This window comes from Aegilops tauschii, chromosome 5 (assembly GCF_002575655.3).
Source record: "Aegilops tauschii subsp. strangulata cultivar AL8/78 chromosome 5, Aet v6.0, whole genome shotgun sequence".
In the NCBI taxonomy this organism is placed as follows: domain Eukaryota; kingdom Viridiplantae; phylum Streptophyta; class Magnoliopsida; order Poales; family Poaceae; genus Aegilops; species Aegilops tauschii.
The window spans coordinates 267,179,723-267,193,886 of record NC_053039.3 but is presented as its reverse complement, the minus strand read 5'-3'; the positions used below and the strand labels follow the sequence as shown (position 1 = coordinate 267,193,886).

At 47.4% G+C, this 14,164-nt stretch overlaps 2 protein-coding genes across 2 annotated transcripts; both read right to left on the bottom strand.

Moving 5' to 3' along the window:
- Positions 1 to 10,931: 10,931 nt before the first annotated feature.
- LOC109763436 (uncharacterized) lies at positions 10,932 to 11,366 on the bottom strand. The gene has a single exon (XM_020322280.1). The coding sequence runs from the start codon at positions 11,364 to 11,366 to the stop codon at positions 10,932 to 10,934; it is 435 nt and encodes a 144-aa protein (XP_020177869.1).
- Positions 11,367 to 11,432: 66 nt separating this feature from the next.
- LOC141022759 (uncharacterized) lies at positions 11,433 to 13,175 on the bottom strand. The gene is made up of 5 exons (XM_073499012.1): positions 13,026 to 13,175; positions 12,792 to 12,926; positions 12,197 to 12,709; positions 11,666 to 12,079; positions 11,433 to 11,522 (listed from the first exon to the last, which is right to left on the bottom strand). Exons 1-5 carry the CDS (start codon positions 13,173 to 13,175, stop codon positions 11,433 to 11,435), a joined length of 1,302 nt encoding a protein of 433 aa, XP_073355113.1.
- Between the last annotated feature and the right edge of the window lie 989 nt (positions 13,176 to 14,164).

Sequence of the window (14,164 nt, the reverse complement as noted above, 5' to 3'; positions counted from 1 at the left end):
GGAGCGGGCGATCTTTGCCAGCGCGGAGGGCGGCAAGGTTATCGCGCTCTCCTCCAATGACGAGGTCAAAGGCGGCAAGGACGGTGGCGCGGAGGGCGGTGCTACCTCTTGAGCACTGCGTTGGTTTTCCCTTGAAGAGGAAAGGGTGATGCAGCAAAGTAGCGTAAGTATTTCCCTCAGTTTTTGAGAACCAAGGTATCAATCCAGTAGGAGGCTACACACGAGTCCCTCACACCTACACAAACAAATAAATCCTCACAACCAATGCGATAAGGGGTTGTCAATCCCTACACGGTCACTTACGAGAGTGAGATCTGATAGATATGATAAGATATTTTTTTTGGTATTTTTGTGATAAAGATGCAAGGTAAAATAAAAGGCAACAAAAATAACTAAGTGTTGGAAGATTAATATGATGGAAAATAGACCCGGGGGCCATAGGTTTCACTAGTGGCTTCTCTCGAGAGCATAAGTATTTATGGTGGGTGAACAAATTACTATTGAGCAATTGACAGAATTGAGCATAGTTATGAGAATATCTAGGCATGATCATGTATATAGGCATCACGTCCGAAACAAGTAGACCGACTCCTGCCTGCATCTACTACTATTACTCCACACATCGACCGCTATCCAGCATGCATCTAGAGTATTAAGTTCATAAGAACAGAGTAACGCTTTAAGCAAGATGACATGATGTAGAGGGATAAACTCATGCAATATGATATAAACACCATCTTGTTATCCTCGATGGCAACAATACAATACATGCCCTGCTGCCCCTACTGTCACTGGGAAAGGACACCGCAAGATTGAACCCAAAGCTAAGCACTTCTCCCATTGCAAGAAAGATCAATCTAGTAGGCCAAACCAAACTAATAATTCGAAGAGACTTGCAAAGATAACCAATCATACATAAAAGAAATCAGAGAAGATTCAAATATTGTTCATAGATAAACTTGATCATAAACCCACAATTCATCGGTATCAACAAACACACCGCAAAATAAGATTACATCGAATAGATCTCCACAAGAGAGGGGGAGAACATTGTATTGAGATCCAAAAAGAGAGAAGAAGCCATCTAGCTAATAACTATGGACCCGAAGGTCCGAGGTAAACTACTCACACTTCATCGGAGAGGCTATGGTGTTGATGTAGATGCCCTCCGTGATTGATGCCCCCTCCGGCGGAGCTCCGAAACAGGCCCCAAGATGGGATCTCACGGGTACAGAAGGTTGCGGCGGTGGAATTAGATTTTTGGCTCCGTATCTGGTAGTTTGGGGGTACGTAGGTATATATAGGAGGAAGGAGTACGTCGGTGGAGCAACGTGGGGCCCACGAGGGTGGAGGGCACGCCCAGGGGAGGCGCACCCCCTACCTCGTGGCTTCCTGGTAGCTTTCTTGATGTAGGGTCCAAGTCCTCTGGATCACGTTCGTTCCGAAAATCACGTTCCTGAAGGTTTCATTCCGTTTGGACTCCGTTTGATATTCTTTTTCTGCAAAACTCTGAAATAGGCAAAAAACAGCAATTCTGGGCTGGGCCTCCGGTTAATAGGTTAGTCCCAAAAATAATATAAAAGTGTATAATAAAGCCCAATAATGTCCAAAACAGAAGATAATATAGCATGGAGCAATCAAAAATTATAGATACGTTGGAGACGTATCAGGCAGCGAGGTTATCGCGCTCTCCTCTAATGACGAGGTCGAAGGCGGCGGCGACGGCGGCGTGGAGGGCATCGAGGTGGGCCCCTAGGACGAGGAGATCGACGTCGACGAGTGGAGGAGTGCCTTCCCCAACGACCCCGACGACGGTACTGGCCCGGACCCGGCTCGCGGCACACCGTACATGACGAGGAAGGATTCGCTCGACCTCTACTTCGACCGAAAGTAGTTTAGCTTAGTTTAAATTTATGTTTTATGTTCGGTTATGCAAAACTATCTATGTTTATGTTTGAATGCATGCTACTTTCGGTTGAACCTGCTTTGAACTTGATCAAATTGAAGTTTACAACCTTAAGTTTAGGGGATCGACTAGAAAAGGCCAAAAATTGCTGGAGTATATATATATATATATCCACTAAGGGTTTTAGTCCTTTAACTTTTTAAGGATCGCCTAGAGATGTCCTTATGACTTGTTTATTTCAGTTCTTCACAATGTGATGCTCTATATGTGCAACTATTTGCTGTGCAGTTCAATTTCATCAATAACAGTTTCAACAATACCACTATGAATTATGATATTTGGTTGTTGTTAAGGATATTGCAGTTAACATGCCTTTTCGTTTTTCAATTGTTGTTTAGCAACATGCATTGTAAGGAATGACTAAATATGCAATCCCAGGCTACATAGCAACAAGGAAGAGTGTTACCTTAATGTTCCGATGATGTCTAGATATACATGTAATAAAATCTTATATAATGGGATGGATGGAATGTTGTACTACATCATTTTTCAATTCTTGTTTAGCTTCTAATATTAACTTGGTGCTTTTAGGTACATATATCATTGCCAAAGATCCACACTTCGCCCCTTTCTGTGCATGGGGCAATGAGATATTCATGAACCAGCATCAAGTGAGGAAACTGATAAAGATTGTTACTAAAATGGGTCAAAAGATGTCAATCGAACTATTTGTTTATATTTTATGCAAGACAACAGTGAACTGCAGGATGGTAAGTAAGAACCCTGTAGCCTTCTTTTTACTGCCCATAATGAGTTGTTTAGATGACAATATCTGAATCTTTTTTCTTTTGCAGTGGATCCTGAAGCAGTTTACTCAAGATTACCTCTCAAACTACATGATTGGAGGCCGGCCATCACAAGGGGTTGGACTAGAGTCCTGCATGCCTTCTGCATCCAGGAGAGCACAATAGGGCCATTCCGCTTCACCTTGTTCAGCAACTGGAATGTCTGTCGCCTCTTTCTTTACCATCTGTAATAGTACTAGTATAGAACCCTGGTACATCATTCTTTATTTGGTGCTTCTATAATTCTTAAACATATGTACCTATGAATCGAATAATGCATTGGTTGTTTGAACCTGATGGATATGAATAAAGCTATAGCCTACTTTCAAGTTTAAATTAGGTACAATTTTAAATAGCAGCAATTAAATTAGGGCGAAATTACGTTGTGCAGGTCATTAGGGCACACACGATTGGTAAAACACAAACGTTTGCGATATACACCATAATCCGAGACGGTTCACAGAGAGGAAACGTGTGCAAGCATGCACACAGTTCCCGTTCGCAAAGCGTGTGTGATGTCAGACACTATCACATACGGTGCGGGAAAACTAAATGTGTGTGATTGTCTACCTATCGTACACGGTTTATAATCATGAACTGTTTGTGATGTGCCAGGCATCATAAATCTCCCGTGCCTGGAATCTGCCTAGAAAGCTCCCGTGCCTAGAATCTGCCTAGTTTTAGGCAGAACCACAAAACTTCGACTGCGATGGCAATGCGAGCACAAACGAGTAGCAAGGATGAAGCGTTTGGGGTATTCGAGATATCGGAAACGGTTATATAGGGACAACTGTATGCATCAAGGCTCCCTATCCCCGACGGTTTCTGGGTCGTGTGGGGAGGACCCCCCCCCCCCCCCTATCGCCCACAGTCATTTGGCGACGGTTCCAAATGCCGTCGCGGAAAGGGGTAAAAAAACCGTTTGTTTAGGACCGACGCGCACCAGTGGATGGTGATCATGACGGTGCTTTGGAGATGGAGATCAAAGGCACAAAATGATGATGGCCATATCATATCACTTATATTGATTGCATGTGATGTTTATCCTTTATGCATCTTATTTTGCTTAGTTCGGCGGTAGCATTAGATGATCTCTCACTAAATTTCGAGGTACAAGTGTTCTCCCTGAGTATGCACCGTTGCGACAGTTCGTCGTGCCGAGACACCACATGATGATCGGGTGTCATAAGCTCTACGTTCACATACAACGGGTGCAAGCCAGTTTTGCTCACGCAGAATACTCGGGTTAAACTTGACGAGCCTAGCATATGCAGATATGGCCTCGGAACACTGAGACCAAAAGCTCGATCGTGAATCATATAGTAGATATGATCAACATAGTGATGTTCACCATTGAAAACTACTCCATCTCACGTGATGATCGGACATGGTTTAGTTGATTTGGATCACGTGATCACTTAGATGATTAGAGGGATGTCTATCTAAGTGGGAGTTCTTAAGTAATATGATTAATTGAACTTTAATTTATCATGAACTTAGTACCTGATAGTATTTTGCATATGTTCAAGTGTTACTGTTCCTTTGAATTTTAATGCGTTCCTAGAGAAAGCTAAGTTGAAAGATGATGGTAGCAACTACACGGACTGGGTCCATAACTTGAGGATTATCCTCATTGCTTCATAGAAGAATTACGTCCTGGAAGCACCTCTAGGTGCAAGACCCGCTGCAGGAGCAACGCCGGACGTTGTGAACGCCTGGCAGAGCAAAGCTGATGACTACTCGATAGTTCAGTGTGCCATGCTTTACGGCTTAGAACCGGGACTTCAACGACATTTTGAATGCCATGGAGCATATGAGATGTTCCAGGAGTTGAAGTTAATATTTCAAGCAAATGCCCGGATTGAGAGATATGAAGTCTCCAATAAGTTCTACAGCTACAAAATGGAGGGGAATAGTTCTGTCAGTGAACATATACTCAAAATGTCTGCGTATCATAATCACTTGACTCAGCTAGGAGTTAATCTTCCAGTTGATAGTGTCATTGACAGAGTTCTTCAATCACTGCGACCAAGCTACAAAAGCTTCGTGATGAACTATAATATGCAAGGGATGGATAAGACAATTCCCGAGCTCTTCGCGATGCTAAAGGCTGCGGAGGTAGAAATCAAGAAGGAGCATCCATTGTTGATGGTCAACAAAACTACCAATTTCAAGAAAAAGGGTAAAGGGAAGAAGGGGAACTTCAAGAAGAACGGCAAGCAAGTTGCTGCTCAAGTGAAGAAGCCCAAGTTTGGACCTAAGCCTGAGACTGAGTGCTTCTACTGCAAAGGGACTGGTCACTGGAAGCGTAACTACCCCAAGTATTTGGCGGATAAGAAGGATGGCAAAGTGAACAAAGGTATATGTGATATACATGTTATTGATGTGTACCTTACTAATGCTCGCAGTACTGCCTGGGTATTTGATACTGGTTCTGTTGCTAATATTTGCAACTCAAAACAGGGACTACGGATTAAGTGAAGATTGGCTAAGGACGAGGTGACGATGCGCGTAGGAAATGGTTCCAAAGTCGATGTGATCGCCGTCGGCACGCTACCTCCACATCTACCTTCGGGATTAGTTTTAGACCTGAATAATTGTTATTGTGCCAGCGTTAAGCATGAACATTATATCTGGATCTTGTTTGATGCTAGACGGTTATTCATGTAAGTCTGAGAATAATGGTTGTTCTATTTATATGAATAATATCTTTTATGGTCATGCACCCTTGAAGAGTGGTCTATTTTTGAATCTCGATAGTAGTGATACACATATTCATAATATTGAAGCCAAAAGATGCAAAGTTGATAATGATAGTGCAACTTATTTGTGGCACTGCTGTTTGGGTCATATTGGTGTAAAGCGCATGAAGAAACTCCATACTGATGGACTTTTGGAATCACTTGATTATGAATCACTTGGTACTTGCGAACCATGCCTCATGGGCAAGATGACTAAAACTCCGTTCTCCGGAACAATGGAGCGAGCAACAGATTTATTGGAAATAATACATACTGATGTATGCGGTCCAATGAATGTTGAGGCTCGGGGCGGGTATCGTTATTTTCTAACCTTCACAAATGATTTGAGCAGATATGGGTATATCTACTTGATGAAATATAAGTCTGAAACATTTGAAAATTTTAAAGAATTTCAGAGTGAAGTGGAAAATCATCGTAACAAGAAAATAAAGTTTCTGCGATCTGATCGTGGAGGAGAATATTTGAGTTACGAGTTTGGTCTTCATTTCAAACAATGCGGAATAGTTTCGCAACTCACGCCACCCAGAACACCACAGCGTAATGGTGTGTCCGAACGTCGTAATCGCACTTTATTGGATATGGTGCGATCTATGCTATCTCTTACTGATTTACCGCTATCATTTTGGGTTATGCTTTAGAGACGGCTGCATTCACATTAAATAGGGCACCATCTAAATCTGTTGAGACGACACCTTATGAACTGTGGTTTGGCAAGAAACCCAAGTTGTCGTTTCTTAAAGTTTGGGGCTGCAATGCTTATGTGAAAAAGCTTCAACCTGATAAGCTTGAACCCAAATCGGAGAAATGTGTCTTCATAGGATACCCAAAAGAGACTGTTGGGTACACCTTCTACCGCAGATCCGAAGGCAAGATATTTGTTGCTAAGAATGGATCCTTTCTAGAGAAGGAGTTTCTCTCGAAAGAAGTGAGTGGGAGGAAAGTAGAACTTGATGAGGTAACTGTACCTGCTCCCTTATTGGAAAGTAGTTCATCGCAGAAATCGGTTCCTTTGACTCCTACACCAATTAGTGAGGAAGTTAATGATGATGATCATGTAACTTCAGATCAAGTTACTACCAAACCTCATAGGTCAACCAGAGTAAGATCCGCACCAGAGTGGTACGGTAATCCTATTCTGGAGGTCATGTTACTTCAACATGACGAACCTACGAACTATGAGGAAGCGATGATGAGCCCAGATTCCACGATATGGCTTGAGGCCATGAAATCTGAGATGGGATCAATGTATGAGACAAAGTGTGGACTTTGGTTGACTTGCCCGATGATCGGCAAGCCATAGAGAATAAATGGATCTTCAAGAAGAAGACTGACGCTGACGGTAATGTTACTGTCTACAAAGCTCGACTTGTTGCGGAAGGTTTTTGACAAGTTCAAGGAGTTGACTACAATGAGACCTTCTTACCCGTAGCGATGCTTAAGTCCGTTCGAATCATGTTAGCAATTGCTGCATTTTATGATTATGAAATTTGGCAAATGGATGTAAAAATTGCATTCCTGAATGGATTTCTGGAAGAAGAGTTGTATATGATGCAACCAGAAGGTTTTATCAATCCAAAGGATGCTAACAAAGTGTGCTAGCTCTAGCGATCCATTTATGGACTGGTGCAAGCATCTCGGAGTTGGAATAAACGTTTTGATAGTGTGATCAAAGCATATGGTTTTATACAGACTTTTGGAGAAGCCTATATTTACAAGAAAGTGAGTGGGAGATCTGTAGCATTTCTAATATTATATGTGGATGACATATTGTTGATTGGAAATGATATAGAATTTTTGGACAGCATAAGAGGATACTTGAACAAGATTTTTTCAATGAAAGACCTCGGTGAAGCTGCTTATATATTGGGCATCAAGATCTATAGAGATAGATCAAGACGCTTAATTGGACTTTCAGAAAGCACATACCTTGATAAAGTTTTGAAGAAGTTCAAAATGGATCAAGCAAAGAAAGGGTTCTTGCATGTGTTACAAGGTGTGAAGTTGAGTCAAACTCAGTGCCCGACTATTGCAGAAGATAGAGAGAAAATGAAAGTCATTCCCTATGCTTCAGCCATAGGTTCTATCATGTATGCAATGTTGTGTACCAGACTTGATGTGTGCCTTGCTATTAGTTTAGCAGGGAGGTACCAAAGTAATCCAGGAGTGGATCACTGGACAGCGGTCAAGAACATCCTGAAATACCTGAAAAGGACTAAGGATATGTTTCTCGTTTATGGAGGTGACAAAGAGCTCGTCGTAAATGGTTACATCGATGCAAGCTTTGACACTGATCCGGATTACTCTAAGTCACAAACTGGATACGTATTTATATTGAATGGTGGAGCTGTCAGTTGGTGCAGTTCTAAGACTATCGTCGTGGCAGGATCTATGTGTGAAGCGGAGTACATAGCTGCTTTGGAAGCAGCAAATGAAGGAGTCTGGATGAAGGAGTTCATATCCGATCTAGGTGTCATACCTAGTGCATCGGGTCCAATGAAAATCTTTTGTGACAATACTGGTGCAATAGCCTTGGCAAAGGAATCCAGATTTCACAAGGGAACCAAGCACATCAAGAGACACTTCAATTCCATCCGCGATCAAGTCAAGGAGGGAGACATAGAGATTTGCAAGATACATACGGATATGAATGTTGCAGACCCGTTGACTAAGCCTCTCTCACAAGCAAAACATGATCAGCACCAAGACTCCATGGGTGTTAGGATCATTACTGTGTAATCTAGATTATTGACTCTAGTGCAAGTGGGAGACTGAAGGAAATATTCCCTAGAGGCAATAATAAAGTTGTTATTTATATTTCCTTATATCACGATAAATGCTTATTATTCATGCTAGAATTGCATTAACCGGAAACTTATTACATGTGTGAATACATAGACAAACAGAGTGTCATTAGTATGCCTCTACTTGACTAGCTCGTTAATCAAAGATGGTTAAGTTTCCTAGCCATAGACGTGAGTTGTCATTTGATTAACGGGATCACATCATTAGAGAATGATGTGATTGACAAGACCCATCCGTTAGCTTAGCACGATGATCGTTTAGTTTGTTGCTATTGCTTTCTTCATGACTTATACATGTTCCTATGACTATGAGATTATGCAACTCCCGAATACCGGAGCAACACTTAGTGTGCTATCAAATGTCACAACGTAAATGGGTCATTATAAAGATGCTCTATAGGTGTCTCCGATGGTGTTTGTTGAGTTGGCATAGATCGAGATTAGGATTTGTCACTCCGATTGTCGGAGAGGTATCTCTGGGCCCTCTCGGTAATGCACATCACTATAAGCCTTGCAAGCAATGTGACTAATGAGTTAGTTGCGGGATGATGCATTACGGAACGAGTAAAGAGACTTGCCGGTAACGAGATTGAACTAGGTATTGAGATACCGACGATCGAATCTCGGGAAAGTAACATACTGATGACAAAGGGAACAACGTATGTTGTTATGCAGTTTGACCGATAAAGATCTTCGTAGAATATGTGGGAGCCAATATGAACATTCAGGTTCCGCTCTTGGTTATTGACCGGAGATGAGTCTCGGTCATGTCTACATAGTTCTCGAACCCGTAGGGTCCGCACGCTTAATGTTCGATGACGATCGGTATTATGAGTTTATGTGTTTTGATGTGCTGAAGGTTGTTGGGAGTCCAGGATGTGATCGCAGACATGACGAGGAGTCTCGAAATGGTCGAGACATAAAAATTGATATATTGGAAGGCTATGTTTAGACACCGGAATTGTTCCGGATGAGTTCAGGCATTTTCCGGAGTACCGGGAGGTTACCGGAACACCCCGGGGAGTTAATGGGCCTTATTGGGCCATAGTGGAAGAGGGGAGGAGGCGGCCAGGTGGAGGGCGCCCCCCCAAGCCCAATCCGAATTGGGGTGGGGGCCGGCCCCCCTTTCCTTCTCTCCCTCTCCCTCTTCCTTCTTCTCCTACTCCAACTAGGAAGGGGGGAAACCTACTCCTACTGGGAGTAGGACTCCCCTCCCCTTGGGCGCGCCCTATGAGGGTCGGCCCTCTCCTCCCCCCTCCTTTATATACGGGGGAGGGGGCACCCCATAGACACACAAGTTGACAGTTGTCTTAGCCGTGTGCGGTGCCCCCCTCCACAGATTTCCACCCCGGTCATATCGTTGCAGTGCTTAGGCGAAGCCCTGCGTCAGTAACTTCATCATCACCGTCACCACGCCATCATGCTGACGAAACTCACCCTCGGCCTCAGCTGGATCAAGAGTACGAGGGACATCACCGAGCTGAACGTGTGTAGATCGTGGAGGTGCCGTGCATTCGATACTTGATCGGTTGGATCGCGAAGACGTTCGAGTACATCAATCGCGTTACTTAACGCTTCCGCTTTCGGTCTACGAGGGTATGTGGACACACTCTCCCGCTCGTTGCTATGCATCACATAGATACATATTGCATGATCGTAGGTAAAAAAATTAAATACTGCGTTCCCCAACAAGTTTCACGAGCGGAGACTTGAGAGGCGCATGGCCTAGTTCACGGATAGAACTTCCGGAGGTGCTGGATGTTCCAGGCATTCTGGATGGGGACCCGTCCTGCGTCTCCAGGCACGTGGCGCTAGGCCTGGAGACACGTGCGATCCTGAACGGGCCCTCTCACATAGGCGAGATCTTGTGAAGCCCCTCCCTGGAGAGCACCTGCCTCAGGACAAGGTCACCTGCCTCGAGGGTCCTGGAGTGGACGCTGCGACAGTGGTACCGCCGCAGCGCCTGCTGGTACCTCGCGGCGCGGAGCGAGGCTTGGCGGCGGCCCTCCTCCCCCAACACGAGGTCCATCCCCCGCGAGGCGTCCTGGCGTGCCTCATCAAACGCCAAGACCCGCGGGGAGCGATGTTTGACCTCATGAGGGAGGACCGCCTCAGCCCCGTAGACGAGGAAGAATGGGGCCTCGCTTGTGGGCTTGGCCGCGGTGGTGCGGATGGACCACAACACGGACTGGAGCTCATCGAGCCAGCCCCTGCCACAGGCCTCGAGTTTCTTCTTGAAGCTCCTCGTCTTGAGGCCCGTCAGGACCTCCGCGTTGGCGCGCTCGGCTTGGCCGTTGCTCCATGGGTGCGCCACCGAAGTGTAGCATATCTGCGTTCCAAGGTTAGCACAATATGTTTTGAAAAGGTTGCTCATGAACTGAGAGCCATTATCAGTGATAATACGGGTGGGGACCCCAATGCGGCTCACGAGGCCCTTGATGAACTTGACGGTCGAGCTGGCTGGGATGGTACACACTGGCTCCACCTCCGCCCACTTGGTGAACTTGTCGACGGCGACGTAGAGGTATCGGTAGCCCCCGGCTGCTCGGGGAAACGGGCCCAGGATATCCAGCCCCCAGACCGTGAACGGCCATGAGAGTGGAATGGTCTGGAGGCCCTAAGCGGGCTGGTGGATCTGTTTGGCATGGAATTGGCATGCCTCGCAGGATCTCACCAGCTCGGTGGCGTCGTTGAGCGTCGTGGGCCAGTTGAACCCGCTGTGAAACGCCTTGCCCACAAGGGCACGCGATGAGGAGTGATGCCCGCAGTCCCCGCTATGGATGTCGGCCAGCAGCTCGCACCCCTGCTCCTTGGAGATGCACCGCAGAGAGACATCATTCGGGCGCCTTCGGTAGAGCTCGCCATCCCGGATGCAGTGCGTGGTGGCATGGCGGGCCACACGTTCTGCGTCTTCCTCCTTCTCTGGCAAGGTGCCCCGGAGCAGGTACGTCTTGAACTCCTCGGTCCAGCACCCCTCCTGAGGTTTGAGCGCGAGGAGCGGACGTGCTCCAAAGGTCTGACCACAGGCCAGGGCGCCTGAGGTGGGTGTCATGGGCAGTTCCTCCTGAAGTAGTGCCGGTCCCATAGTGGGGGGAGCCGCCGGTGGCTTGAAGAGTCGCTATTCAAAGACGCCGGGCCTCTGGGGTTCGCGCCGGGACGCCCTCTTGGCGATGTCGTCTGCTTCCTTGTTCATGTCGCGTGATACATGCTGCAATTCCAAGCCCATGAATCATTTTTCAATTTTGCGTACCTCCTCTAGATATGCCTCCATGTGCTCATCTTTCGGCTTTACTCCTTGTTGGAGAAGTTGACGAGGAGCTGAAAGTCGCCCTTGATGGTGAGCCGCTTGACCCCCAGAGCCATCGCGGCCCTGAGGCCGGCGATCAGGCCCTCGTATTCCGTGATGTTCTTGGAGACTTTCTCACCATGCTGGAAGCAGAGCTGCACGGTGTAGTAGAGCTTGTCCTGAGTAGGTGCGATGAGCACGGCTCCAACCCCTGCACCATGTCGAGCGAACGCGACGTCGAAGTACATGACCCAGACATCCGGTGCCTCATCTCCGGGCATGAGAGAACGGTCTTCTCCCACCCCTCGGTCAGGGGCGTCAATCCATTCCGCCACAAAGACAGTGAGGGCCGCGCCTTTGATGACCCTGGTGCTGCTGAACTCTAGCTGAAACGCCTGCAGCTCGATGTTGCACTCAGCAACCCTGCCCACGGCGTTGGGGCTCTGGAGCACCCTCTCCAGGTGGTATGCCAAGGCGACCTTGATGGGTTGGCCTTGGAAGTAGTGGCGTAGCTTCCTGGAGGTGACGAGGAGCGCGAGCAGGAGCTTCTGCTGCATGGGGTAGCGTGCACGCGCGTCACGCAGCACCGTGCTAACGAAGTACACGGGGTGCTCGACGAGGGAAGAGTTGTTGACGGCGCCCGGCCCCTCCAGAGACACCGGGGTCTCAGGAGCCTTATCATCTGATGAGGTAGTCGTGACCTCAAGAACGCTGTCCTGAGGTGGCGATGGTGTAGCAGCAGACGGTGCGCTGCGTTGCGCACCTACGCCCACGCACTCTTCCCGGACCGCCACGAGCGCCGGCTGGCCGAGTGGGGTGTGGCGGCCAGGTAAAGCACCAGGGGCTCGCGAGGTTGAGGTGCCACCATCACCGGAGGGCTGGTAAGGTACCTCTTGATGTCCTGAAAGGCAGCCTCGACCTCCGGAGTCCATTCGAACGGCCCCTTCTTTTTTCATTAACTTGAAGAATGGAAGGGTGCGCTCGCCGAGCTTGGAGATGAAGCGCCCCAGCGAGGTCATGCGGCCCGCGAGCTTCTGCATCTCCTTGAGGGTCTGTGGCAGGCTCATTCTCTCAATCGCCTTGATCTTCTCTGGGTTGCCTCGATCCCTCTGTGTGACACCAGGAAACCCAGCAACCTGCCGGACGGGACGCCGAACACGCACTTCTCCGGGTTGAGGCGCAGGTTTTTACCTTGCGCATGTTGGCGAACGTCTCTTTGAGGTCCTCGACGAGGGTCCTTTCTTCCCGTGACTTGACCACTATGTCATCGATGTATGCCTCAGCATTCCTCCCGAGCTGCCGGCCCAGGGCGATATCCATCAGCCGCTGGAAGGTTGCGCCGGCATTGCGCAGCCCGAACGGCATGCATGTGTAGCAATACACCCCGCATGGGGTCAGGAAGGCTGTCTTCTCGATGTCCTGCACCGCAATCTTGATTTGGTGGTAGCCTGAGATAGCGTCCAGGAAGCACAACAGATCACACTCGACGGTGGCGTTGACGATCTGGTCGATGCGCGGAAGAGGGAAAGGGTCCTGCGAGCAAGCCTTGTTGAGGCTCATGAAGTCGACGCACATGCGCTCCTTTCCCCCTTCTTGGGAACGATGACCGGATTGGCCAACCAATCCGGGTGTCGCACTTCCCAATGACGCCAGCCTCTTGCAACTGGTGGAACTCCTGGACGATGAACGACTGCTTCTCCGGGGCTCGTCGCTGCGCCTTCTGCTTCCCGGGTCATGCACTGGGGCACACCATCAAGTGGTGCTCTATCACTCCTCGCGGGGCGCCAGCCAAGTTCGTTGCCTCCCACGCAAACACGTCCTTGTTCTCACGGAGGAAGCCTACCAACGCCTCTTCCTGGTCCGGGGGGAGGCCAACGCCTATGGTGAAGGTGCGGCCTGAGCCCCCGTCGTCGACTGGCACCTGCTGAAGGAAATATGCCCTAGAGGAAATAATAAAGTTGTTATTTATATTTCCTTATATCATGATAAATGTTTATTATTCATGCTAGAATTGTATTAACCAGAAACTTAGTACATGTGTGAATACATAGACAAACAGAGTGTCACTAGTATGCCTCTACTTGACTAGCTCGTTGAATCAAAGATGGTTAAGTTTCCTAGCCATAGACATGAGTTGCCATTTGATTAACGGGATCACATCATTAGAGAATGATGTGATTGGTTTGACACATTCCGTTAGCTTAGCACTTGATCGTTTAGTATGTTGCTATTGCTTTCTTCATGACTTATACATGTTCCTATGACTATGAGATTATGCATCTCCTGAATACCGGAGGAACACTTTGTGTGCTACCAAACGTCACAACATAACTGGGTGATTATAAAGGTGCTCTACAGGTGTCTCCGATGGTGTTTGTTGAGTTGGCATAGATCGAGATTAGGATTTGTCACTCCGATTGTCGGAGAGGTATCTCTAGGCCCTCTCGGTAATGCACATCACTATAAGCCTTGCAAGCAATGTGACTAATGAGTTAGTTGCGGGATGATGCATTACGGAACAAGTAAAGAGACTTGCCGGTAACGAGATTGAACTAGGTACTGAG

What these genes read in the sequence shown, in the direction of transcription:
- LOC141022759 (XM_073499012.1), bottom strand. Translation starts at nt 13,175, where the DNA reads ATGTGCGTCGACTTCATGAGCCTCAACAAGGCTTGCTCGCAGGACCCT. An exon ending in CGTTCGCCAACATGCGCAAG is followed by an intron (nt 12,710 to 12,791) that starts GTAAAAACCTGC and finishes GGTGTCACACAG; the next exon opens with AGGGATCGAGGCAACCCAGA. An exon ending in TCGAGCACCCCGTGTACTTC is followed by an intron (nt 12,080 to 12,196) that starts GTTAGCACGGTG and finishes CAACCCATCAAG; the next exon opens with GTCGCCTTGGCATACCACCT.
- LOC109763436 (XM_020322280.1), bottom strand. Translation starts at nt 11,366, where the DNA reads ATGACACCCACCTCAGGCGCCCTGGCCTGTGGTCAGACCTTTGGAGCA.